Source organism: Babylonia areolata, chromosome 20, assembly GCF_041734735.1.
Source record: "Babylonia areolata isolate BAREFJ2019XMU chromosome 20, ASM4173473v1, whole genome shotgun sequence".
In the NCBI taxonomy this organism is placed as follows: domain Eukaryota; kingdom Metazoa; phylum Mollusca; class Gastropoda; order Neogastropoda; family Buccinidae; genus Babylonia; species Babylonia areolata.
This window is the reverse complement of record NC_134895.1, coordinates 47,839,335-47,864,384: the sequence shown is the minus strand read 5'-3', so window position 1 is coordinate 47,864,384 and position 25,050 is coordinate 47,839,335. Positions and strand designations below refer to the sequence as shown.

The 25,050-nt window shown below is 40.7% G+C and overlaps 1 protein-coding gene across 1 annotated transcript in view; it reads left to right on the top strand.

Annotated features, from left to right (window-relative positions):
* Positions 1-25,050, top strand: part of LOC143294677 (exosome complex exonuclease RRP44-like) — a 40,688-nt gene that overhangs the window by 13,056 nt on the left and 2,582 nt on the right. Inside the window, 15 exon segments of the mRNA XM_076606067.1 lie at positions 1,505-1,651; positions 2,584-2,700; positions 3,780-3,881; positions 6,090-6,154; positions 6,632-6,719; positions 7,364-7,491; positions 8,476-8,562; positions 10,257-10,356; positions 10,358-10,414; positions 11,268-11,396; positions 11,398-11,489; positions 14,119-14,209; positions 16,120-16,197; positions 17,085-17,243; positions 19,652-19,774. Coding sequence (XP_076462182.1) covers positions 1,505-1,651; positions 2,584-2,700; positions 3,780-3,881; positions 6,090-6,154; positions 6,632-6,719; positions 7,364-7,491; positions 8,476-8,562; positions 10,257-10,356; positions 10,358-10,414; positions 11,268-11,396; positions 11,398-11,489; positions 14,119-14,209; positions 16,120-16,197; positions 17,085-17,243; positions 19,652-19,774 — 1,563 coding nt within the window.

Here is a 25,050-nt window from a genome sequence, read left to right as displayed (position 1 = left end):
TTGTTGGTGCTTTGAAACAAGTTCTGTTTGGTTTTGTTGGTGCTTTGAAACACATTTCTTCTTCTGCCAGACTCATTTGCAGAGCTTCTAAATTTGACCATGTTTCTCCTCTCCTTCAGTCTCTCCACTGGTTGCCTGTTTCTGATCGAATAGACTATAAGCTATCCACTCTGACCTTTTCTGCAGTCAATAGATCTGGCCCCAAGTATCTTTCTGAACTCCTCCATATCTATATGCTGTCTTGCCAGCTCCGTTCTTCCTCTGATACTCAACTTCTCAGGATACCTCACGTCAGAAGTAAGACCTATGGACACAGATCGTTTTCTTTTCAATCGCCAACGACGTGGAACAAGCTCCCTGATAACCTCCGTCATTCTGATTCCCTCGCATCTTTTAAATCTCGTCTCAAAACTCACCTTTTCCCTCAGCAGTAAGTTCAATTGTGGCAGGTCCACTTCCTTTGCGTTAGCTGTGCTTGACTATGTATGTATACATATGTATGTGTACATAACTACATGCATGTATATGAATGTGTATTGTGTGCGCGTGCGTTTATGTAAGTTTGTGTCTGCCTATGTATGGGTATGTGTTAGGGTAGCTGTTAGATACACATGTATTGTTAAAATGTATGTACGCAGTGTGTGTGTGTGTGTGTGTGTGTGTGTGTGGGCGTGTGTGTGTGTGAGTGTGTGTGTAGTCATATTTTGGTGTGTGTATGTAACATAGATGTAATGTTTTATGTTAACAAAGCGTTTTTGTAAAGCACCTAGAGCAGATTTCTGGATAGTGTGCTATATAAGTATCCATTATTATTATTATTATTATTATTCAGTGCTCTTCAATTTCATGTTCATTCCCTGAGAATACACCCGACCTGAAGGCCAGGGATTCAGCTGAGTTGGGGGTTCAGCAACTTGTCTAAAGGCAGCTGGGGAGTCCGAAGGAAAAGGCAGATAAGGGAAGGGCGTTCTGGAAACAGACTGCAGTGGGGAAGAAAGAATGCCTGTGGACATTACACCGGGAGTATTGGATTAACAGGGAATGTGGGATTTAACTGGGAGTGTTGAATGAACTGGGAGTATCAGATGTTTGACGATAGGTGTAATAGCCACACGGCAAAAGCATTAGACTGTCAATCTGAGGGTCCCGGGATCAAATCTTGGTGACCGTGCCTGTTGGGTAAAGGGTGGAGATTTTTCCGATCTCCCAGGTCAGCATATGTGCAGACCTGTTAGTGCCTGAACACCCTAAGTGTGTATATGCAAGCGGAAGATCAAATATGCACGTTAAAGATCCTGTAATCCATGTCAGTGTTTGGTGGGTTATGGAACAAGAACATACCCAGCATGCGCATCCCCGAAAACCGAATATGGCTGTCTACATGGCAGGGTAAAAACTGTTATGTAAAAGCCCGCTCGTTTACAAACAAGTGAACGTGGGAGTTGCAGCCCACAAAACAAAGAAGAAGAAGATGATGTTTGACGGAGTTGTGTTGGTGTGTCAGGGCCACTTTGTGCGGGAGCTGGGCAATGTGGGAGATAAGGAGGCAGAGAATGAGGTGCTGCTTCTGGAGCACGACGTGCCGCACAGCAACTTCTCCCAGGCCGTGCTCAGCTGTCTGCCCAAACTGCCCTGGATCATCACCCCAGAGGTACCACTCTTTGTCTCTGTGGTCTGTCCGTTTTTGTTTTTTTTTCACAGTTTTTTTTGTTGTTTTTTTTAATTCATACTATTATTGTTTAATTATTGTTATTTTCTTATTATATATATATATATATATATATATATATATCTTATTATTACTATCATCATCATTAGTAGTAACAGTAGCAGTATTAGTATTACAGGGTTCAGACAGTCTTGAAAGTCTTGGAAAAGTGTTGGTAAAATGAGAGAGCCATTTCCAGGGCTGGGAAAGTCTTGGTACAATATGGTTTGCCTTTCTTGGAAAGTCTTATTATTATAGTTTTATTAAAATTCTTGACCAGTACCATTTCAATTGAGAGCTTTGATAATACATTTAAAAAAAAAAAAAAGAAGAAGAAAAAAGGTAGACATTGAATATCGATACCAGGATATCCACTATTCTGGTTCATCGGCGGTATTGCAGACAACTTTGTTTTAATTATTATTCAGTTTGGCTTTGTGTTTGTGTTTGGTACAGGGAATTTTCAGTATAGTTTGGAAAAGATCTGGAATGGCATTTTGTCACATCATATCTTTGGGAACCCTGTTGTTGTTATTGTTGTCAGAAGTCTTTGGTGTGTTGAAGGAGAACGGTCAGTGGAAGAGGTCAAAGTATTGTTTGTATATGTAATTCGAAACAGTTCACATTATTTTATGCAGCTTTCTCTCTCTCTCTCTCTCTCTGATGGTGTGTGTGTGACACAGTACTAGTACCTGTTTTCATGGGTTGTGTGGTGGTGTGTGAGACACAGCACTACCTGTGTACATAGGTTGTATGATGGTGTGTGAGACACAGCACTACCTGTGTACATAGGTTGTATGATGGTGTGTGTGACAGTCGTGGGGAGCACAGTATTACCTTTTTTCATGGGATGTGTGATGGTGTGCGCGCCACAGGACGAGGAGAAGCGAACCAACCTGCGTCACCTGGACATATGCAGTGTGGACCCCCCGGGCTGCACAGACATTGATGACGCCCTGCACTGCAGGCGTCTGGACAACGGGAACTTGGAGGTAGCTGTTTGTCATTGTCGTGTCTTTTTTGTTTGTCGTTGTCATCTCTCTCGTTTGTTTTTCGTTGTCCTGTTTGCGTTTGTTTGTCATTGTTGCGTCTCGTTTGTTTGTTGTCCTGTCTCATTTGTTTGTCGTTGTTGTGTTTCATTTGTTTGTCGTTGTCCTGTCTTGTTTGTTTGTCGTTGTCCTGTCTCGTTTGTTGTTGCCTGTCTTGTTTGTTTGTCGTGTCTTGTTTGTTCATCGTTCTGCTGTCTCGTGTCGTTGTCATGTTTCGTTTGTTTTGTCATTGTCGTGTCTCGTTTGTTTGTCGTTGTCCTGTCTCATTTGTTTGTCGTCCTGTCTCATTTGTTTGTCGTTGTCATGTTTCATTTGTTTGTTGTTGTCCTGCCTCGTTTGTTTGTCGTTGTCATGTTTCATTTGTTTGTTGTTGTCCTGCCTCGTTTGTTTGTCGTTGTCATGTTTCATTTGTTTGTCGTTGTCCTGCCTCGTTTGTTTGTTGTTGTCATGTTTCATTTGTTTGTCGTTGTCCTGCCTCGTTTGTTTGTCGTTGTCATGTTTCATTTGTTTGTCGTTGTCCTGCCTCGTTTGTTTGTTGTTGTCATGTTTCATTTGTTTGTCGTTGTCCTGCCTCGTTTGTTTGTCGTTGTCATGTTTCATTTGTTTGTCGTTGCCCTGTCTCATTTGTTTGCAATTGTTTACACAAGTGAGTCAATGGTTAAAAAAAAGAAGATGATAATTGAATATAAAATTCTGGAATATCCGCTGATCTCTTTTGTCAGTGGTGTGACAAACAAATTTTCAATTCAGTTTCGCTTTGTGTTTGTTATGGAAAATTTTCAGTCCGGTCTGGAAACAGTATTGAATTTTGTTTGGTTAAATCTGTGGGAACCCTATGTCCATGTACACTCAGCTATTATATATTTTGTGTGTGTGTGTGTGTGTGTGTCTGTGTGTGTGTGTGGTGTGTGTGTGTGGTGTGTGTGGTGTGTGGTGTGTGTGTGTGTGTGGTGTGTGTGTGCTGTGTGTGCTGTGTGTGTGTGTGTGCTGTGTGTGTGTGTGTGCTGTGTGTGTGTTTTCAGGTGGGTGTCCACATTGCAGACGTGAGTCACTTCATCCGCCCCAACACTGCCATTGACAAGGAGGCGGCCAGCAGAGGTACCACTGTGTACCTCACCGATCAGGTGATAATCATAATGATGTGTGTGTGCGCGTGCACGTGTGTATGTGTGTGTGTGTGTGCTGTTCATGATGCGAGGATGGTGACTGTTTTCATGTTTGGTTCTTTTCCGTATGATTGTTGCTTCTGTTTTGTAACTTGTAATGTGTGGAATTTTTGTTTGTTATTTGAATTTTCTTGATTATTGTTGTTTCTTTATTGTTATATTTAATTTGTGAAGCACCGTGAGCCTCTCTGTTAGAGAACAGTGGTATAGAGGAGCACTTCATTATTATTATTATAATAATGATAACGATCATGATAATGATTATAATGATAACGATAGTGCGGATTGAGGCTAAGGCCTCCCAAGCAGGGAAGCTCGTAGCATTTACATGTATCATAGACGGTTGTGTCTGACAATGACCATCAGAACAGCAAAGGAGGCAGCCTCTGTCCCAACCATTTGGGCTAGAATTTCATTATAGCGGAGAGTGTCTTGCCCAAGTTACATCCCCTCTCTTGCTGCAAGGACGGCTTCAGGGCTGTTAGTGACGGGATGATCCCAAAAAGCCAACAAAGTTGTAGCACTAAGGGCCAGTACAGTTTTGCCTCCTAGTTTGAGAGTCATAGTTCTTCACAAAAGACTAAGCTGTAAATGAATTCCTGTTCCAGTTCGGAAACCATTGATCATACAGCTATCACATTGTTATTGACCCAACTGTAAGTTTATGTCAGTTTCTGATATAATCCAAACATTGAGCCAAAACTGATCAGGTATTAATGATAATAATAAAAATGATGATATGAGAAAAAAAATTTTTTTTTTAAAGAAAGAAAAAAAAAGCAAAACGAAAAGTCACCCCCCCCCCCACCCCCCTGTTGTAGATTGGTGGTATTTTCATTGTTGCTGTTGTTATTTCTCTGTTTTATTTTATTGATTTTCTTTTGTAGTTGTTTCTATCTGGTTTTTGTCAATTGTTCATCACTTTTGAAGCCTTCATATGCAGACAGTAATGTTGTGCTCTGAAGGCTGTAATGTGTATCAAGTTAGGCGAATCACAGTCAGTTTGTTGAGACTCCACCATGTATGCTGTCCTCTCTGTTGATTCCAGTGTGTAGCTTTCCTTGTCAACTTGTTGCCATTGTCTTTGTCAACCTGTTGCCATTGTCATTGTCAATGTGCTGCAATTGTCATTAAGCTTGTCAACATATTGCCATTGTCATTGTCAGTGTGTTGCAATTGTCAATAAGCTTGTCAAGGTTTTGCCATTGTCATTGTCAGTCTGTTGCAATTGTCAATAAGCTTGTCAAGGTTTTGCCATTGTCATTGTCAGTCTGTTGCAATTGTCAATAAGCTTGTCAACGTTTTGTCATTGTCAATGTGTTGCAATTGTCAATAAGCTTGTCAACGTTTTGCCATTGTCATTGTCAATGTGTTGCAATTGTCAATAAGCTTGTCAAGGTTTTGCCATCGTCATTGTCAATGTGTTGCAATTGTCAATAAGCCTGTCAACGTTTTTCCATTGTCATTGTCAGTCTGTTGCAGTTGTCAATAAGCTTGTCAAGGTTTTGCCATTGTCATTGTCAGTCTGTTGCAATTGTAAATAAGCTTGTCAAGGTTTTGCCATCGTCATTAAGCTTGCCATTGTGTTACTGTTGACATTAAGCTTGTCAGCTTGTTGCCTTTGTCATTCTGTTGATAACAAGTATGAGATCTGAATGGCATCTTCATCTTTTTGTTTATTTGCATCAGGTCCGAATTGAAATTGAATGACTGAAGATGATTGATCAATGAGTTGACGGGCACAATAGCCGAGTGGTTAAAGCGTTGGACTGTCAGTCTGAGGGTCCCGGGTTCGAATCATGGTGACGGCGCATGGTGGGTAAAGGGTGGAGATTTTTCCGATCTCCCAGGTCAACATATGTGCAGACCTGCTAGTGCCTGAACCCCCTTCGTGTGTATATGCAAGCAGAACATCAAATATGCACGTTTAAGATCCTGTAATCCATGTCAGCGTTCAGTGGGTTATGGAAACAAGAACAATCCCAGCATGCACACCCCCGAAAACAGAGTATGGCTGCCTACATGGCGGGGTAAAAACGGTCATACACGTAAAAGCCCACTCATGTGCATACGAGTGAACACAGAAGAAGAAGAAGAAGGAAGATCAGTGAGTTTTGTGTCAACAGTATGATAAAATGCCATATGTTTTGTTTCGTTTCCTTTCAGCGCATTGACATGGTTCCAGAACTGCTCAGCTCCAATTTGTGTTCCCTTCGCAGCAACGTGGACAGGTGAGACATGATTCCACCAGGTGTCACTGATATTTTACTACTACTGCTACTACTGCTACTGCTACTGCTGCTACTTCTGCTGCTGCCACTACTACCACTGCTGCTGCTGCTGCCACTACTACCACTGCTGCTGCTGATGCTACTACGACTACTGCTGCTGCTGTTGCTACAACTACTGCTGTTGCTGCTACTGTTACTGCTGCTATTACAACTATTACTACTAACTACTAATGATCATATTAATAAGTATATTCATATAGTGCTGAATCTTGTTTGAAGACAAATCAGAGTGCTTCCATCCATGACTGTCGCACACATGCATGTCAGGTTCCCATGTCAGGTTCCCGTCAGGTTTCCATGTCAGGTTCCCCTGTCAGGTTCCCATGTTCCCCTGTCAGGTTCCCATGTCAGGTTCCCACGTCAGGTTCCCGTCAGGTTCCCCTGTCAGGTTCCCATGTCAGGTTCCCCTGTGTGCAGGTTTGCCTTCTCTGTGCTGTGGGAAATGACCGATGAAGCAGAGCTGGTGGGTGAGCCGCAGTTCATGAAAAGCATTATTTTCTCCAAGGTGGGTGTTCATTACCAGGCTCTTGAGTAAGCGCTGGGCCTTAGAGGTCTTACTGTTGTAAAAGCTAAGGGTTATAGTCCCGATGAATTTCAATAAGTCTGATCATTTTAATTTTCATAGTCACTGTGAATTTCAATAAGTCTGATTTTCTGTTTTATTTCATTTTTTAAGACATGATGAATTTCAGTAAGTCTGATAAGTTTTGTTTGTTATTTTCCATGTGTTAGAGTGACACCGTGAAAGCAGAAAGTAAATTTTCGTCAAGCTTTGAGTTTCAGTCTGCAGTTAATCTTGGTAAAGGCGCCTGGTGGGCAAAGGGTGGAGATTTTTCTGATCTCCAGGTAAACATATGTGCAGACCTGCTTTAGTGCCTAAACCCCTTCGTGTGTATTCGTAAGCAGATGATCAAGTATGCACGTTAAAGATGCTGTAATCCATGTCAGCGTTCGGTGGGTTATGAAAACAAGAAAATACCCAGCATGCACACCCACAAAAAATGGAGTATGGCTGCCTACATGGCAGGGTAAAAACGGTCATGCGCGTAGAAGCCCACTCGAATGCATACAAGTGAATGTGGGAGTTGCAGCCCACGAACGAAGAAGTGTGCAGTTGCCTCATCATTTGTATTATTTTCCTGTATGCAGGCCTCTCTGACCTATGCCGAAGCACAGATGAAGATCGATGACCCCAACCTGAACGATTCCCTCACCGTCAGTTTGAGGAACCTCAACAAACTGGCCAAGATTCTCAAGAAACGCAGGATTGATGCTGGGTAAGTTTCAGTCGTTGACTTTGTGCAGTGGTTTGAGAGGTTTCTGTTGGAATGAATAGGATGACGAACGTGGGTTTTTGTCATGTTGATTGTTGCAAACAGTTCAGTCAATAAAACTGACAGATGGAGAAAGTCTAAAAAACAGCTATGCATGGTGAAATAAGACTGATTAGTGAATCCTGTTTCACAATGCACAGTTGTTTTTTCAGACATTCAGTTTATTACTTCACTTTAGAGTAGACTACAGGCTAGTGGTTATCAAGCAATTTGCAGATTTATTCATTTTTAAAATCTTGTTAGTTTGTTATCGATTGAAGCGAACTGATTTCACTCTTTGCTTATTCATTGGTTGGGTTGTTTTTGTTTTTGGATTTTTTGGGGTCTTTTTCTTGTTTTTTTGTGGGGGGGCGGGGGGGAGGCATGTGATTATGTCCCTTCATTATGTTTCCGAGATCTTATCATTTAATAATGTATCTCAGTGATCTCTGGTAAGGGCTGGCTGGGTCTGGAAATTCTCTCAGTCATGTACTTCTAAAAGATGAAAGCACATAAGTGGAGTGATGGCCCTAGAGGTAACGTGTCTGCCTAGGAAGCGAGAGAGAATCTGAGCACACTGGTTTGAATCACAGCTCAGCCGCCGATATTTTCTCCCCCCTCCACTAGACCTTGAGTGGTGGTCTGGACGCTAGTCATTCGGATGAGACGATAAACCGAGGTCCTGTGTGCAGCATGCACTTAGCGCACGTAAAAGAACCCACAGCAACAAAAGGGTTGTTCCTGGCAAAATTCTGTAGAAAAATCCACTTCGATAGGAAAAAACAAATAAAACTGCACGCAGGAAAAAATACCAAAAAATTGGGTGGCGCTGTAGTATGGGGAGAGCAGCCCCGAATTTCACGCAGAGAAATCTGTTGTGATAAAAAGAAATACAAATACAAATAATTATAAGTCACTGGTTTTTGTTTTGTTTTTGTTTTTTTCCAGTGCCTTGAGTTTGGCCTCCACTGAAGTTCGATTCCACGTTGACAGCGAGACGCATGACCCCATTGACGTGCAGGTTAAGGAACTGAGGTAGGATTCATATCGGTATTATGTTCTGATGTTATGCCTGTGTCATAGGATTCATATCAGTGTTATGTTCTGATGTTATGCCTGTGTCATAGGATTCATATCAGTGTTATATTCTGATGTTATGCCTGTGTCATTGGCAGATCAGCTGCAGTCTGCAGATCAACATGTCTTGTTGGGCAAACAGTCTTATTATATCAACATGTTCCTACCAAATTTCCTGATTGTTCTTACAAACACCTGACAGGGGTTTGCTTCCGTGTGTGAACAGGGACACTAACTGGATGGTGGAGGAGTCCATGTTGCTGCCAATATACAGTTGAAGTTGACATGTGTCAGCATTGTGTGAACAGGGACGAGATTGAAGTTGATGTGTGTCAGTACAGTGTGAACAGGGACATGATTGAAGTTGACGTGTGTCAGTGTGGTGTGAACAGAGACATGATTGAAGCTGATGTGTGTCAGTGTGGTGTGAACAGTGATTGTGATCGAAGTTGATGTGTGTCAGCGTGGTGTGAACAGGGACCTGATTGAAGTTGACCTGTGTCAGTGTTGTGTGAACAGGGACATGATTGAAGTTGACATGTGTCAGTGTTGTGTGAACAGGGACATGATTGAAGTTGACATGTGTCAGCATTGTGTGAACAGGACATGATTGTAGTTGACATGTGTCAGCGTTGTGTGAAACAGGGACATGATTGAAGTTGACATGTGTCAGCATTGTGTGAACAGGGACATGATTGAAGTTGACGTGTGTCAGTGTGGTGTGAACAGGCACATGATGAAGTGACGTGTGTCAGTGTGGTGTGAACAGGCACATGATTGAAGTTGACGTGTGTCAGTGTTGTGTGAACAGGCACATGATTGAAGTTGACGTGTGTCAGTGTGGTGTGAACAGGACCATGATTGAAGTTGACCTGTGTCAGTGTGGTGTGAACAGGGACATGATTGAAGTTGACGTGTGACAGTGTGGTGTGAACAGGGACATGATTGTAGTTGACGTGTGTAGTACGGTGTGAACGGCAGGGACATGATTGAAGTTGACGTGTGTGTTAGTACGGTGTGAACGGCAGGGACATGATTGAAGTTGACATGTATCAGTGTGGTGTGAACAGGGACATGATTGAAGTTGACGTGTGTCAGCGTGGTGTGAACAGGACATGATTGAAGTTGACCTGTGTCAGTGTTGTGTGAACAGGACATGATTGAAGTTGACATGTGTCAGCGTTGTGTGAACAGGGACATGATTGAAGTTGACATGTGTCAGCATTGTGTGAACAGGGACATGATTGAAGTTGACGTGTGTCAGTGTGGTGTGAACAGGGACATGATTGAAGTTGACATGTGTCAGTGTGGTGTGAACAGGGACATGATTGAAGTTGATGTGTGTCAGTACGGTGTGAACAGGGACATGATTGAAGTTGACGTGTGTCATTGTGGTGTGAACAGACATGATTGAAGTTGATATGTTTCAGCATTGTGTGAACAGGGACATGATTGAAGTTGACGTGTGTCAGTGTGGTGTGAACAGGGACATGATTGAAGTTGATGTGTGTCAGTACGGTGTGAACAGGGACATGATTGAAGTTGACGTGAGTCAGCGTGGTGTGAACAGACATGATTGAAGTTGATATGTTTCAGCATTGTGTGAACAGGGACATGATTGAAGTTGACGTGTGTCAGTGTGGTGTGAACAGGGACACCAACTCGATGGTGGAGGTGTTCATGTTGCTGGCCAACATCACTGTGGCCCAGAAGATCAAGGACGAGTTCCCCCACTGCGCCTGTCTGCGCCGCCCACCCGCGCCCCCCACCCTCCAACTTTGAACCCCTCATCAAGGCCGCCAAGTCCAAGGTTTGTCCGTCCTGAGAAGTGGGTGGCTGGGTGGTGGGTGCTCTGTGTGTGTGTGTGTGTGTGTGTGTGTGTGTGTGTGTGTGAGAGAGAGAGAGAATGTGTTTTGAGTGTGTGTGTGTGTGTGTGTGTGTGTGTTCAAGTGTGTGCATGTGTGAGTAGGAAATTGAACCCAGGACACTCCGATTGAAAGTCCCAATACTTCATGAACCACCTCATGATTCTTTAACAGCTCTATCAGCATGAATAGTGTTGTGTCACACACACACACCCTCCCCCTGGGTCTGTAGATCAGCACGTCTGTTGGGCAAACAGTTTTTACCACATCAGCATGAATATTGGGTTTTTTTTGGGGGGGGGTTGTTTTGTTTTGTTTTTTTGTGTGTGTTTTTTTTAAGGATACACATATGTTTATTTCATAACACAGAACATTCAAGACATTCTAAGGACACTATCTGCAGCCTTGCTATACAAAAATGTTTGATTAAATGACACAGTTTTTGTTTTTCAATTTTTTTTATTTCATTTTTATTTATTTATTTTTTTTATTCAAAGATTATATAGTACAAAGACCAGAATACATTCGGCAAATTAATAATGTTAACAATTTACAAACACTGAGGATAGCAGAGGGGAAAATGACTTAAAAAAAAAAAAAATCCCACCTACTTAATCAGCAGACTAATCATCAGAAACTGGTTCTGGTATGGAATAAAGTACATGTTAGGGCAGAACACCACACTTTTCTTTTAACCAGAAATCCCCCATAGACAGACCATACACAATTGTTTCATACACAAATGGAGAGAGAAAGAGAAAGAGAACCAGCATCATGAACACTGTTGTGTCACCACAGGGTCTGCAGGTCAACGTGTCATCGGGCAAGGAGCTGTCGGAGAGCCTGGACGCGGCGGTGTTCCGGAGAACCCGTTCTTCCAACACGATGCTGCGCATCATGACCACGCGCTGCATGATGCAGGCCGTTCTACTTCTGCAGCGGCATGCTGCCTGAGGAGGAGTTCGCCCACTACGGGCTGGCCGCCCCCATCTACACCCACTACACCTCCCCCATCAGAAGGTGGGTGGCTGTCTCTCGCTTCGTGTGGTTAATGGGCTAACCTTGCTGGTCTTGTGTGGTTATTAAGGGGCTTACCTTGCTGATCTCTCGCTACATGTGATTATCAAGGGGCTTACCTTGCTGATTTCTCACTACGCGTGGTTATTAAGGGGCTTACCTTGCTGATCTCTCGCTACGTGTGGTTATTAAGGGGCTTACCTTGCTGATCTCTCGCTTCTTGTGGTCATTAAGGGGCTTACCTTGCCGGTCTCTCGCTACATGTGGTTATTGAGGGGATTACCTTGCCAGTCTGTCGCTATGTGTGGTTTAGGGGCTTACCTTGACGGTCTCTCGCAACGTGTGGTTATTGAGGGGCTTACCTTGCTGGTCTCTGGCTACGTGTGGTTAAGGGGCTTACCTTGCCGGTCTCTGGCTACGTGTGGTTAAGGGGCTTACCTTGCCGGTCTCTGGCTGCGTGTGGTTAAGGGGCTTACCTTGCCGGTCTCTGGCTACGTGTGGTTAAGGGGCTTACCTTGCCAGTACAGTGTCCATGAGAGTCTTGGGTTCTGATCCCGGTTTCACCCTTTCTTTTCAAGTTTGAGTGGAAAATCAAACTGCGTGTCTGTGTTGTTTGGATGAGACGATTAACTGAGGTCTGGTGTGTAGCATGCACTTGTCCGGTATCTGTTTCTTCGCTGTTGTTTTTGTTTGTTTTTCGTTTTGTTTTGGTTTTCTTTCTGTTCTTTGGTTTATTTTCTGTTCCATTTCTTGGTTCCATTTTTTCCTTCTTCATATGATTAAACAAACACTTACATTTTTTTTTATGTGCACTGAGAAAATAAGGCTCAGTCATCGTGAGCAACACACCACTCAGCGCCACCACACCACACACGCGCGCGCGCGCGTGCGTGCACTCACACACACACACACACACACACACAAACACACAACTACAAACACACACACACACACACACACACACACACACACACACACACACACACACACACACACACACACACACACACAAATGTACACCCAGTTACGTTAATAAGTAGATAAGATATGTAAAGTAACAACAAAAGGAGCAGAAAACTGCCAGAGATACAGAAGAACAAAACGACAGAAAGAAGGACCACAGTAGTGACTGTTGATTCAGCGTTTGTACGTGGAAATAGTCATGGAAGTGTGGAAAAAGTCTTGGAAAAATGAGAGAACCTTTTCCAGAGCTGGAAAAAGTTGTAGGAAAATTAGGTTTTGCCCTTCAGAGTATGAAAAATTTTGATAAAACCCTTGACCAGTACCATTGAAGAATAAGTTTAACCCTTTCACTGCCAAGCTCGCATTTATGCACAGGCATAGTAGAGGACCCATGTTCCTGAAAGGTGACCATTTATTGGTCTGTTATCCAAGAACCTGCAGCTCTTAGTGTTCGGTGGTAGGATAGGCCATATTTTCTATACATTGCAGGGTACGTGGAAATAGTCATGGAAGTGTGGAAAAAGTCTTGGAAAAATGAGAGAACCTTTTCCAGAGCTGGAAAAAGTTGTAGGAAAATTAGGATTTGCCCTTCAGAGTATGAAAAATTTTGATAAAACCCTTGACCACTACCACTGAAGAATAAGTTTAACCCTTTCACTGCCAAGCTCGCATTTATGCACAGGCATAGTAGAGGACCCATGTTCCTGAAAGGTGACCATTTATTGGTCTGTTATCCATGAACCTGGTAGGATAGGCCACATTTTCTATACATTGCAGGGAGAATCCCCAGCTATTCTTAGCCACTGTCTTTTCTGTGTTTATACCACAAGGGAATTTTGTACTCTAAATTGACTGGCGGTGAAAGGGTTAATGCATTCAGAAAAAAAACAAAAACAAGCAGTCAGCGAAAACAAAAAGTGGTGAAAATTGAACAACTACTCCAGGATATCCACCAATCTCTTTCATCAGCGGATCAGCGGTGTACCATATGAATTTTTTTTTTTTTTAATCAATAATAATATTGATGACAAAAGGACATTTGGTACACCCAATTGAACAATACAAAAGCTCTGGGCGTTTGCGATGAAAAACACAACGATGAATGCATACTGGAAAAAAACACGCAATACACCTGCACACACAAATCCTTCCACTCCAACTCATAAACCTACACCCACTCCACACAAGATGCACACACACACGCACCGCATGCACACACACACCCCTACCACCCTCACCCCCACCCCCACCCACACCCCCCCCACACACACATACACACCCACACCCAAACTCACACACACACATCCCCACACACACACCCCTTGGTGGCTCAAAGGATATGAATATGCGCATGTTTAAAAATAGTAGCAATAATAGGTAAATAAACTTTGGTATGGAAATTTTTAAGTCGGGTGTGGAAAAGGTGTGGAAAAAGTAAGGAATTTTGTTCAGTCACATTTGTAAGAAAGGAGTTTTGTTTGTAAGTAAGGAATTTTGTTTTTTTGTATGCAAGTAGGAATTTGTAAGTAAGGGATTTTGTTTGTAAGTAAGGGATTTGGGTTGTAAGTATGGATTTTTGTTAATAAGTAAGGAGTTTTGTTTGTAAATAAGTAATTTTGTTTAGTCTGAAAATGAGACTGATTTCAAGCTCTTTTTGCACCACCAACAGGTACTCTGACATCATCGTACACAGGCTTCTGGCTGCAGCAATAAACGCTGACGTCTCCTACCCTGAACTGATGGACAAACACAAAACACAGGTCAGCCAGTGTGTGTGTTGTGTGTTGTGTGTTGTGTGTTGTGTGTTGTGTGTGTGTGTGTGTTGTGTGTGTGGAGTGTGTGTTATATAATGAGCAGACATGCACTTTTTTTATGTGCTTATTCTTTAACCACTGCAGGTCAGTATCAGTATCAGTAGCTCAAGGGGGCGTCACTGCGTTCGGACAAATCCATATACGCTACACCACATCTGCCAAGCAAATGCCTGACCTGCAGCGTAACCCAATGCGCTTAGTCAGGCCTTGAGAAAAGGAGGAAAAAAAAAGATAATAATAATAATAATAATAATGATGATGATAGTAATAAATAAAAATAAGCAGGTCAATGAACAGTATCTGCTTCGATAAATATTCTTATTTTGTGAGTACATGTATGACTGTATGTGTATCCAGGCATTTCTTGTGTCAGTATCTGTGTCTGTTACGCATGTATCAGACATATATCTTTCTGCTGTGTACATGTACATCGTTGATCAGATAAATTGTTCCACTGTGTTACACATGCACATGCACACATACATGTCTTTGTTAAGTTGAATTGTTCTTGCGTTTCCCATGTTTTGATTATTGTAACTCACTCTTGTCTGGTTTGCCTGCTTAATCCATTCACTCTCTTCAGCGAAAGCAAAATTCTGCTGTGTGACTCATCCTCAGAAAGAAAAGATCTGAGCATGTCACTCCTCTTGAGGTCTCTCCACTGGCTCCCTGTCTCACACAGAATGGAGGACAAGATCAGCACTCTATGTTATGGATGTTTAAACAAAATTGCCCCTTCCTGTGTCTGTGACTGCTTTCACCTCTAAACCCCACCTTGCTCTCTTCAGTCTGCCTCAGACCCACTCTGTTTCTGTGTTCATAGATTCTCTTCTTCTTCTTCTTCGTTAGTGGGCTGCAATTCCCACGTTCATTCGTATGTACATGAGTGGGCTTTTACGTGTGTGACCGTTTTTAACCCCGCAGTGTAGGCAGCCTAACTCCGTTTTCAGGGGTGTACATGCTGGGTATGTTCTCGTTTCTGTAACCCATCAAATGCTGACGTGAATTACACGATATTTAATGTGCACTGAATGCTGATATGGATTACAGGATCTTTAACGTGCATATTTGATCTTCTACCTGCACATGCACATGAAGGGGGTTCAGGCACAAGCAGGTCTGCAGATATGTTGACCTGGGAGATTGGAAAAATCTCCACCCTTTACCCACCTGGTGCCATTAACAAGATTCAAACCCGGGACCCTTAGATTGAAAGTCCAGTGCTTTAGCCACTCAGCTTTTGCACCCATTGTTCACAGATTCAAACACTCCACAGTCGGCTGCCAATCTGTCTCTGGAACTTGCACTTGGAATGAGCTCCCTCTTTGACTACTTCAAACCTCTGCACTCACCTCTTTCAAGTGTGGGTTTAAAACCTGCTTTCCAAACCAGCCACCCCAACACCCACCTCCCCACCCTCTTCCAGGTTTACACTTTATTTATCGTCCCATTTACATGAATTTATTTATAAATTTTGTCTACCTTCCCAGTTAATCAGAGATGTGCATGCCTGTACATGACTGGTGTGTGAGGGCAATATTGATATTTCTTTCCCTGAACTTTTCGGTTTATAAGACGGAAAAAGTTGTAAATTGGTTAATTGTGATGTATATCTGACATTTCTTCTTCTCCACTATTTGATTGGCCTTCTTTATGTCTCTCAACAGGGGAAGAAATGTAGAGTATATATCACAATGTTATTTATACAAATTTTCTATTTTTCCGTCTTCGGAACGAAATTGTGTGGAAAGAACACAGGGCAAGAAATGTAGATATTGTCGTGTGTCGTGTGTGCTTTTGATCTGTCTGTGCACAAGATTCAGCGCTGTGTTTGAATACTTGATCGTTGTGTACAGATGGTGTGCAACAACCTGAACTACCGTCACAAGATGGCTCAGTACGCTGGACGAGCCTCAGTCAACCTTCACACACAGGTGAGAACACTTCACCGGCTGGGCTCCCTCTTTCTCTCCAGCCATTGTATTGAAAACAGTGCCTGATGCCAGTGAGGATTGTTAATTTTACTGTCATCTTATTGATTTTTCAGAACATCTGTTGTTTTGTTTTTTATTCGGTTTTGTTAAATGTCCTTCTCACAAGATGGCACATGCTGATACACCAAAGTGTTTGGTATTCATGTCTTTTTACGTGAATTTCTGTATGTATGTTTTTGAGGATCCTTTGATGATGTATGTTAAGAGGAAGGTGGCAGAATGTTTAAGATGCTCATCTGGCACTACAGAGTCCATGAGGGTTTTAGTTTGAATCCCGCTTTCTCCAAAGTTTGACCAGAAGGTCCAGCTGAACATCTGGTCATTTGGATGAGACGATTATCCGAGTTTCGGTTTGCAACACACACTTGATGCACTGAAAAAGAACCCATGGCAAGAAAGGTGTTGTCCTCTGGCAAAATTTTGTCAAAGAAATCCACTCTTATAAGTACAGGCAAAATTTTGTCGAAGAAATCCACTCTTATAAGTACAGGCAGAATTTTGTCAAAGAAATCTGCTCTTATAATTACAGGCAAAATGTTGTCGAAGAAACCCACTCTTATAAGTACAGGCAAAATTTTGTCGAAGAAACCCACTTTTATAAGTACAGGCAAAATTTTGTTGAAGAAATCCACTCTTATAAGTACACAAGTATATGTGCAAACACTCAAGGCTTGACTGAGCACATCGGGTTATGCTGCTGGTCAGGCATCTGCCCAGCAGATGTGGTGTAACATATATGGATTTGTCCAAACACATTGGCACCTCCTTGAGAAACTGAAACTGATGCATGTGTTAACTTTGTCTGTTTGCCGTCTTCCTTGTGACAGCTGTTCTTCAAGAAGCGGGTTCAGGACGAGGAGGGTTATGTGCTGTTCGTCAGGAAGAACGCCCTGCAGATCCTTATACCAAAGTACGGGTTGGAGGGAACGCTCTTCCTGAATGCTCCTGACAAGGGGAGCGCCAGTCTCTTCACCTACGATGAGGAGGTGGGTGGTGAAGCAGCAGACATTCCTACCATTATGTATTTGTCCTGGAAAATTGATAGAATGGACAGGTGTCCTGGAAATATGGATATTAGCTGCATGTCCCAGAAAATTTTAAAAAATCCGACCACAACATTTTTTGTCCAAAGTATCTAGTGGGTACAAGTGTACTCTTAGATGGCTTTCCGACCATTGCTGAAGACTTCCTTAACTCTCTCCATACGAACGGCGAAAGAGACGACGTTAACAGCGTTTCACCCCAATTACCACCTCAAAATATTGCAAGCGGAAGGCTCTTATACTGAAGAGGTGAATGTTGACAAAGAATACCACAATTCTGACGACAGAAGCTAAAGGTTGGGTCATTGAGACACCCACTGGACATCCAAGGGGTCTGTGTAGAGGAGAAGAGAGGGCTGGCCGTACTGAGTGAGTTAAGACTTACTGAAATGCTGCTGAATATTACTGAAACCATTTTGTGAAAAGCCGAAATTGTCCGAACAGTACCGTAGCCATTTTGTGAAAGTCTGCTCGATTTCTGTCACTGATGAAGTAAATTCAGCAAGACCAATGCACATGCCGGTAAGCACCAACATTTTGAACGTGGACTGCTTTGCACTAATTCTAATGCGTGTTGTTACTGAAAAGCAAATTTTGGGGTAGGCATGCGTGAAGCAGCATCGTGTAGAAAGCCAGTGTACACACAAATCAACAAATCTGGCTTTGCAAAAGAGCTCATGAGCTGTGGTTTGACAGATGACTTAACTCATTCAACCCTGTGTCCAAGCATTGCCAGGGTCCAGAAATCGTTTCATCAGAACAGTTTCCACGTTCCGACATTCGCATAAATAGCAGGCATAGGGAAGTAACTTGTACAACTTGTATTTCTGGCTGTATCCACACGTCATTTTGAAGTAAAAAACGATTAATATCAGTACTTTTTCTGTGTTTTTTTCACATCAGTATGGTTGGGAAGCTTGCTGAGGCTGTAAGCTTCCCCAGGGTTGAATGGGTTAAGAGAATCCGTTTGCTCAAGCTAGCTAAGTTTATGAAAATTTTAATGTCAAGTATGCAGTTCTTCTTCGTTTGTGGGATGCAACTCCCATGTTCACACATATGTAAGAGTGTGCTTTTACGTGTGTGACTGTTTTTACCCCACCATGTAGGCAGCCATAGTTCGTTTTCAGGGATGTGCATGTTGTGTATGTGTGTATGTTATTGTTTCCATAACCCATCAAATGCTGATGTGAATTACACGATCTTTAATGTGTGTATTTGATGTTGTGCATGCGTATATGCATGAAAGAGGGCTCAGGCACAAGCAGGTCCTCACATGTTGATCTTGGAGATCGGAAAAGTCTCCACCCTTAACCCACCAGTTGCGTCGAAACAGGGGATCAAACTCAGGGAAACTGAGGCAAGAATCCAGCGCTCTAACCATTTGGCCACCACACCCATCAAGTCATTCACCATGCTCGACTGTGTTTTCAGGAGAACACTCAGACCGCCATGTGTTTGATGTTTTCAGGAGAACACTCAGACCGCCATGTGTTTGATGTGTTTGATGTTTTCAGGAGAACACTCAGACCGCCATGTGTTTGATGTTTTCAGGAGAACACTCAGACCGCCATGTGTTTGATGTTTTCAGGAGAACACTCAGACTGCCATGTGTTTGATGTGTTTGATGTTTTCAGGAGAACACTCAGACCGCCATGTGTTTGATGTTTTCAGGAGAACACTCAGACTGCCATGTGTTTGATGTGTTTGATGTTTTCAGGAGAACACTCAGACCGCCATGTGTTTGATGTTTTCAGGAGAACACTCAGACCGCCATGTGTTTGATGTTTTCAGGAGAACACTCAGACATGTGTTTGATGTTTTCAGGAGAACACTCAGACAGCGGGGGGCGTCGTGTTTCATGTGTTTGATGTTTTCAGGAGAACACTCAGACCGCCATGTGTTTGATGTTTTCAGGAGAACACTCAGACATGTGTTTGATGTTTTCAGGAGAACACTCAGACAGCGGGGGGCGTCGTGTTTCATGCAGTTGATGTCTTCAGGAGAACACTCAGACATTGTGTTTCATGTGTTTGATGTTTTCAGGAGAACACTCAGACATGTGTTTGGTATTTTCAAGAGAACATTCATGTGTTTCATGTGTAAGTTTTTGATGTTTTCAGAACACTCAGACATGTGTTTGATGTTTTCAGGAGAACACTCAGACAACGGGGGAAGTCATGTTTCATGTGTTTGTCATTGATGTTTTCAGGAGAACGCTCATGTGCTTCATGTGTTTGATGTTTTCAGGAGAACACTTAGACATGTGTTTGATGTTTTCAGGAGAACGCTCATGTGCTTCATGTGTTTGATGTTTTCAGGAGAACACTCAGACATGTGTTTGATGTTTTCAGGAGAACACTCAGACAGTGGGGGACGTCGTGTTTCATGTGTTTGATCGAGTCGTCGTGCAGCTGTCCATCGACCGCTCCAACGTCCAGCACATGAAGCTGTTGGTCAACCTGGTCACACCTAAGGTCAGTGCTGGTGGTGTCTTCTGACACATGGCAAAATTATGTTGCGTATCTATTCTGTGTTGTCTCTTCCATTGAAGTCAGTGCTGTTGGTGTCTTTTGACACATGGCAAAATTATGATGCGTATCTATTCTGTGTTGTCTCTTCCATTGAAGTCAATGCTGTTGGTGTCTTCTGACACATGGCAAAATTATGATGCGTATCTATTCTGTGTTGTCTCTTCCATTGAAGTCAGTGCTGTTGGTGTCTTTTGACACATGGCAAAATTATGATGCGTATCTTTTCTGTGTTGTCTCCTCCAGTGAAGTCAGTGTTATGGTCTCTTTTTAGTCATAGCAAAATAATGTTGTATCGTGCGTGCGACATACTCCCACTGATGCACACGCTATGTTAATACAAACATGACACAAAAATAGGCTCCCCCCCACATGCATGCATCATGAGCATGTGCGTGTAACATGCTCCCAACTGCGCACACGTTATGTTAACACAAACAAGACACAAACACAGGTTGGTTTTTTATTTATTTATTTATTTTTTATTTTTTTTATTTTTTTTTTTAAATTGTTTTTCCCACATGCATGCATCATGAGCACGTGCGTGCGACATACTCCCACTTATGCACACGCTATGTTAATACAAACATGACACAAAAATAGGCTCCCCCCCACATGCATGCATCATGAGCATGTGCGTGTAACATGCTCCCAACTGCGCACACGTTATTGTTAACACAAACAGGACACAAACACAGGTTGTTTTTTTGGGTTTTTTTTTTTGTTGTTGTTTGTTTGTTTTGTTTTTTTCTCCAGTGATGCACGTCGCCTCGCCGCAGGAGCCCACTCACTTGACCAAGACTTACCTGTTTGTCTAAATGTGTGCTTTTCTCTTGATGTACTTTGTTTTTATTTTAATTTGTCCCGTCATGGATGATATAAATGATTGTCACTCAGTGATGGGTACTTATAAAGGAGTGTATTTTTCTTTATTTGAAAGCCTTTGCTCAGTTGTACTATGTACCATGCAAATAGAATGAGTGGATGCCCTTTAGACTCCACTAGAAAATATAGTATAAGCCATTAATTACTTGATATAATAGCCACAATAATAATAAAATAAAATGGAAAATATAAGCATTGTTTCCATGAACTGTCAAGGACTGGGTAACGTTAAAAAGAGGAGAGATGTTTTTCACTTTCTTAGACAAAAGAAACACTCCATTTATCTCCTTCAAGATACACATTTCGACCCAAATATTGAATCGTATGTTAGATCTGAATGGGGTTACACTTGTCACTTTGCATCTCATAATTCACAATCCAGAGGTGTTGCTGTTATGTTCAATAACAATTTTGAATTTAAAATTAAAAAGGTGTACAAGGATCCTAATGGAAACTGCATAATTATTTCCTTTACAACAGTAGAAAAGGATTTCTTAATTGTAAACATTTATGGCCCAAACAAAGATTCCCCAGAATTTTATGATGAACTGGAAAAAAATATTACACAGTTTGGATACCCAAACCTGATTATTGGAGGTGACTGGAATCTAGTTCTTGACCCACATAAAGATTATTCTAATTATAAACACATAAATAACCCTAAAGCTAGAGACAAAGTAGAAGATATTATGACAAACTTAGATATGTATGATGTTTGGCGAGATTTAAACCCTGATAGTACACGTTTTACATGGCGTAGACCATCCCCTTTTCAACAGAGCCGTTTGGACTTCTTCCTTATATCTGAATGTTTGATACAGTATGTGCATGAAGCAGACATCCAATATGGCTATAGGACAGACCATTCAATGATAGTTCTTAAACTTTCATTTGGTGAAAAAATTAAACGAAAATCTTTTTGGAAATTCAACAATTCTTTACTGAAAGATATAGATTATGTAAATGAAATTAAAGAAGAAATCAAACAAGTTATTAGAGAATATGCAGTTCCATTATACAATTATGAAGAATTAAGAAACATTCTAATGTCCGAAATACAGTGTGTAATATCAGACCAATTATTGTTAGATGTTCTATTAATGAAGATTAGATCAAAAACAATCTCATATGCCACAATGAAAAAACGTAAAACAGAGGAGGAAGAACAACAGTTAGAAATAGAAATACAGAACTTAGAAAGCAGGAATGTCAGAACATGTCAAGAAAATGATAGAATAGAAGAGAATAAGTTAAAGCTTGTAGATATTAGAAAAAAGAAGATGGAAGGAGTACTCATGCGTTCAAGGGCCAGATGGATAGCAGAAGGAGAAAAAGTATCAAAATACTTTTGTAATCTTGAAAAAAGGCACTTTGTAAATAAGAGTATGAAGAAACTAGTTACAGACAAAGGAGAAGAAATCCATGAACATAATGTAATATTAAAGGAGGTTCACGATTTCTATAAACATTTATATAAAAAGAGACTTATTCAAACATGTGAAATAGCAGATATTGTTAAGGAAATGCCTAAACTTAGTAATATAGAAATAGAAAACCTTGAGGGTGAAATTACTTATGAAGAAGCTACCCAGGCACTTAAACGCATGCAGAACAATAAGAGTCCAGGTACTGACGGCTTTTCTGCCGAATTTTTTAAATTCTTTTGGAAGGATCTTGGATACTTAATTGTCAGGTCACTAAATGAAGGTTTGAAGAAAGGTGAACTGTCACAAACACAGAAAGAAGGCATAATAATTTGTATACCAAAGGGTGACAAACCAAGAGAATTTATTAAGAACTGGAGACCGATATCTTTATTAAATGTTGTTTATAAAATTGGATCTTCTTGCTTAGCAAATAGAGTTAAGTCTGTGCTGTCCTCTTTAATTAGTGATGACCAAACAGGATTTATGTCTAACAGATTTATTGGTGACAATATTAGATTAATATATGATATGATTCATTATTTAAATTCAAAGCAGTTGCCTGGTTTATTGATTTGTATAGATTTTGAAAAAGCGTTTGATACTGTTGACTTCACTTTCATGATGAAAGTGTTAAAAGCATTTGGATTTGGTCCAGTCTTCTGTAGATGGATAAGTACCTTTTATCAAAATATTAAATCAGCAGTAGTAGTAAACGGAACGGCGTCTTCTTGGTTTCCAGTAGAGAGAGGATGTCGTCAAGGTGATCCCATTTCACCCTACTTATTTCTTCTATGTGTTGAAATCCTTGGCATAATGATAAGAGAAAATAAACTGATTAAAGGTATTAATATTAATAATACAGATCATAAAATTGCACAGTTTGCAGATGACACCCAACTGATGACCAAAGGAGATAGAATATCGTTTGAGGAGATCATAAGGACAACTGACTCGTTTAGTAGTTTTTCAGGATTATATATGAATGCAGGTAAAACTCAAGCAATATGGCTGGGTAGCAAAAAACAATGTCAAATTAGATATCTACCTCATTTAAAAATGGTATGGAACCCACCAAAATTTAAAATCTTAGGAGTGTGGTTTACTGTTGATTTAGAAGAATGTGAGGAATTAAACTATAAAGACAAAATGTCTGAAATTAGAATGTTATTTAGAATATGGATAAAAAGACCGATTACCCCTTTAGGAAGGATAGCTGTTCTCAAGTCACTGATTTTATCAAAAATAACCCAGTTATGGATGTTTCTACCAAATCCACCTGATGAATATATTGATGAGCTGCAGAAGGCATGTTTCAAGTTTATTTGGAACAAAAAACAGGATCGAATAAGTAGAAAAACAGTAATTAAAAGTACAATATTAGGAGGATTAGGAATGTTTGACATCAAACAATTTATTAAAGGTCTTAAACTGAGCTGGATACGTAAATTAAAGTTTTCAAACCATAAATGGACAATAATAATAAAAGAAAGCAATCCAGTTATCAAAGATATTGATAGATATGGACCCTGTCTACCAACACCTAATGATAAGAATAAGTTCTGGATCCATGTTTTCCAAGCCTATAAAGAATTTTGTCAGAAGGTCCCACTATTAAGTAGTAAAGAAGTTTTAGCAGAACCAATCTTTCTGAACCAAAATATTAAAATTGGAAGTAAGATTTTATCATACAGAAATTGGATGGAAAAGGGGGTCTGGAATATTTCTCATCTAGTGCACGGGGACAGTAGTTTCCTTTCCTATGAAGATTTTAGTCAAAAGCATGGAAATATAACAAATTTCCTTACTTTAAATGGTTGCATAAGGTCAGTTAGAAATTATATAAAAAACCTAAACATTAAAATTGATAATAACACTGCTTTGCAGATGAGAAAATCATTACAAATGATATATTCAGTGAAAAAAGGAACAAAAGTTTATTATGATACTCTAGTTAAAAACAATACGACCCCTAAATGCTGTAAGAAATGGAACGATTTGTTGCAACTGAACATTAATTGGAAACAGACATTTCACAAAATACACAAAATAAGTGATGTTAACTTAAAATGGTTTCAAATAAGATTAGTTCATAGGATTATTGCAACAAACAAATCACTGAAACAGATGAATATCTCTCATAATGATAAATGTAGCTTCTGTGGATCACATCCAGAAACCATTGAACACCTTTTTTGGAGATGTGAGATTGTGCAGAGATTTTGGACTGCTTTCCAAACTGATATTAATAACAAATGCAATAATGTATACAATGCCCAATTATGTGAAGAATTAGTTTTATTTGGAAACTCACACACATTTGCTACAGATGACATTTTAGATTTTATTATTTTACTTGCCAAAAACTTTCTGTACAAATGCAAATTCAATAAACAACCACCACAACTCAATGCATTTAAAACACAGCTCAGATACAGATACAAAATCGAAGAACATGCATCTTATATACTAATGAACCATCATGCTTTCCGTACAAAGTGGAACAGTTACCTTCCAATTATGGAAACTGTTACTTAATCATAATTTCACATGTTCCATAGTTACCATTCTATATAACAGTCCTTACTTTGTACTAACATGTCTTTATTTATTTCTCAATATGTATTATTTGTTTATTTTTTTTAACTTTTATAGTTGCTGTTGTCTTTACAATGTGACCAATCACAAGTTTTCTTTTCCAATAATGCAGAAGTGGTATACTCATGATCATTATTATTATGACATTATGTCACCACTCGCTTTCGCCTTACCCTAGATACCATTACTATAATAGTTGATACATTTGATGCTGTTGCTATGTCACAACTGGTCTAGGCTATTTACTATTAATGTCATCTTAAATCACCATGATTACTACAATCATTAAGATGTAAGCATTGATTGATTGAATGA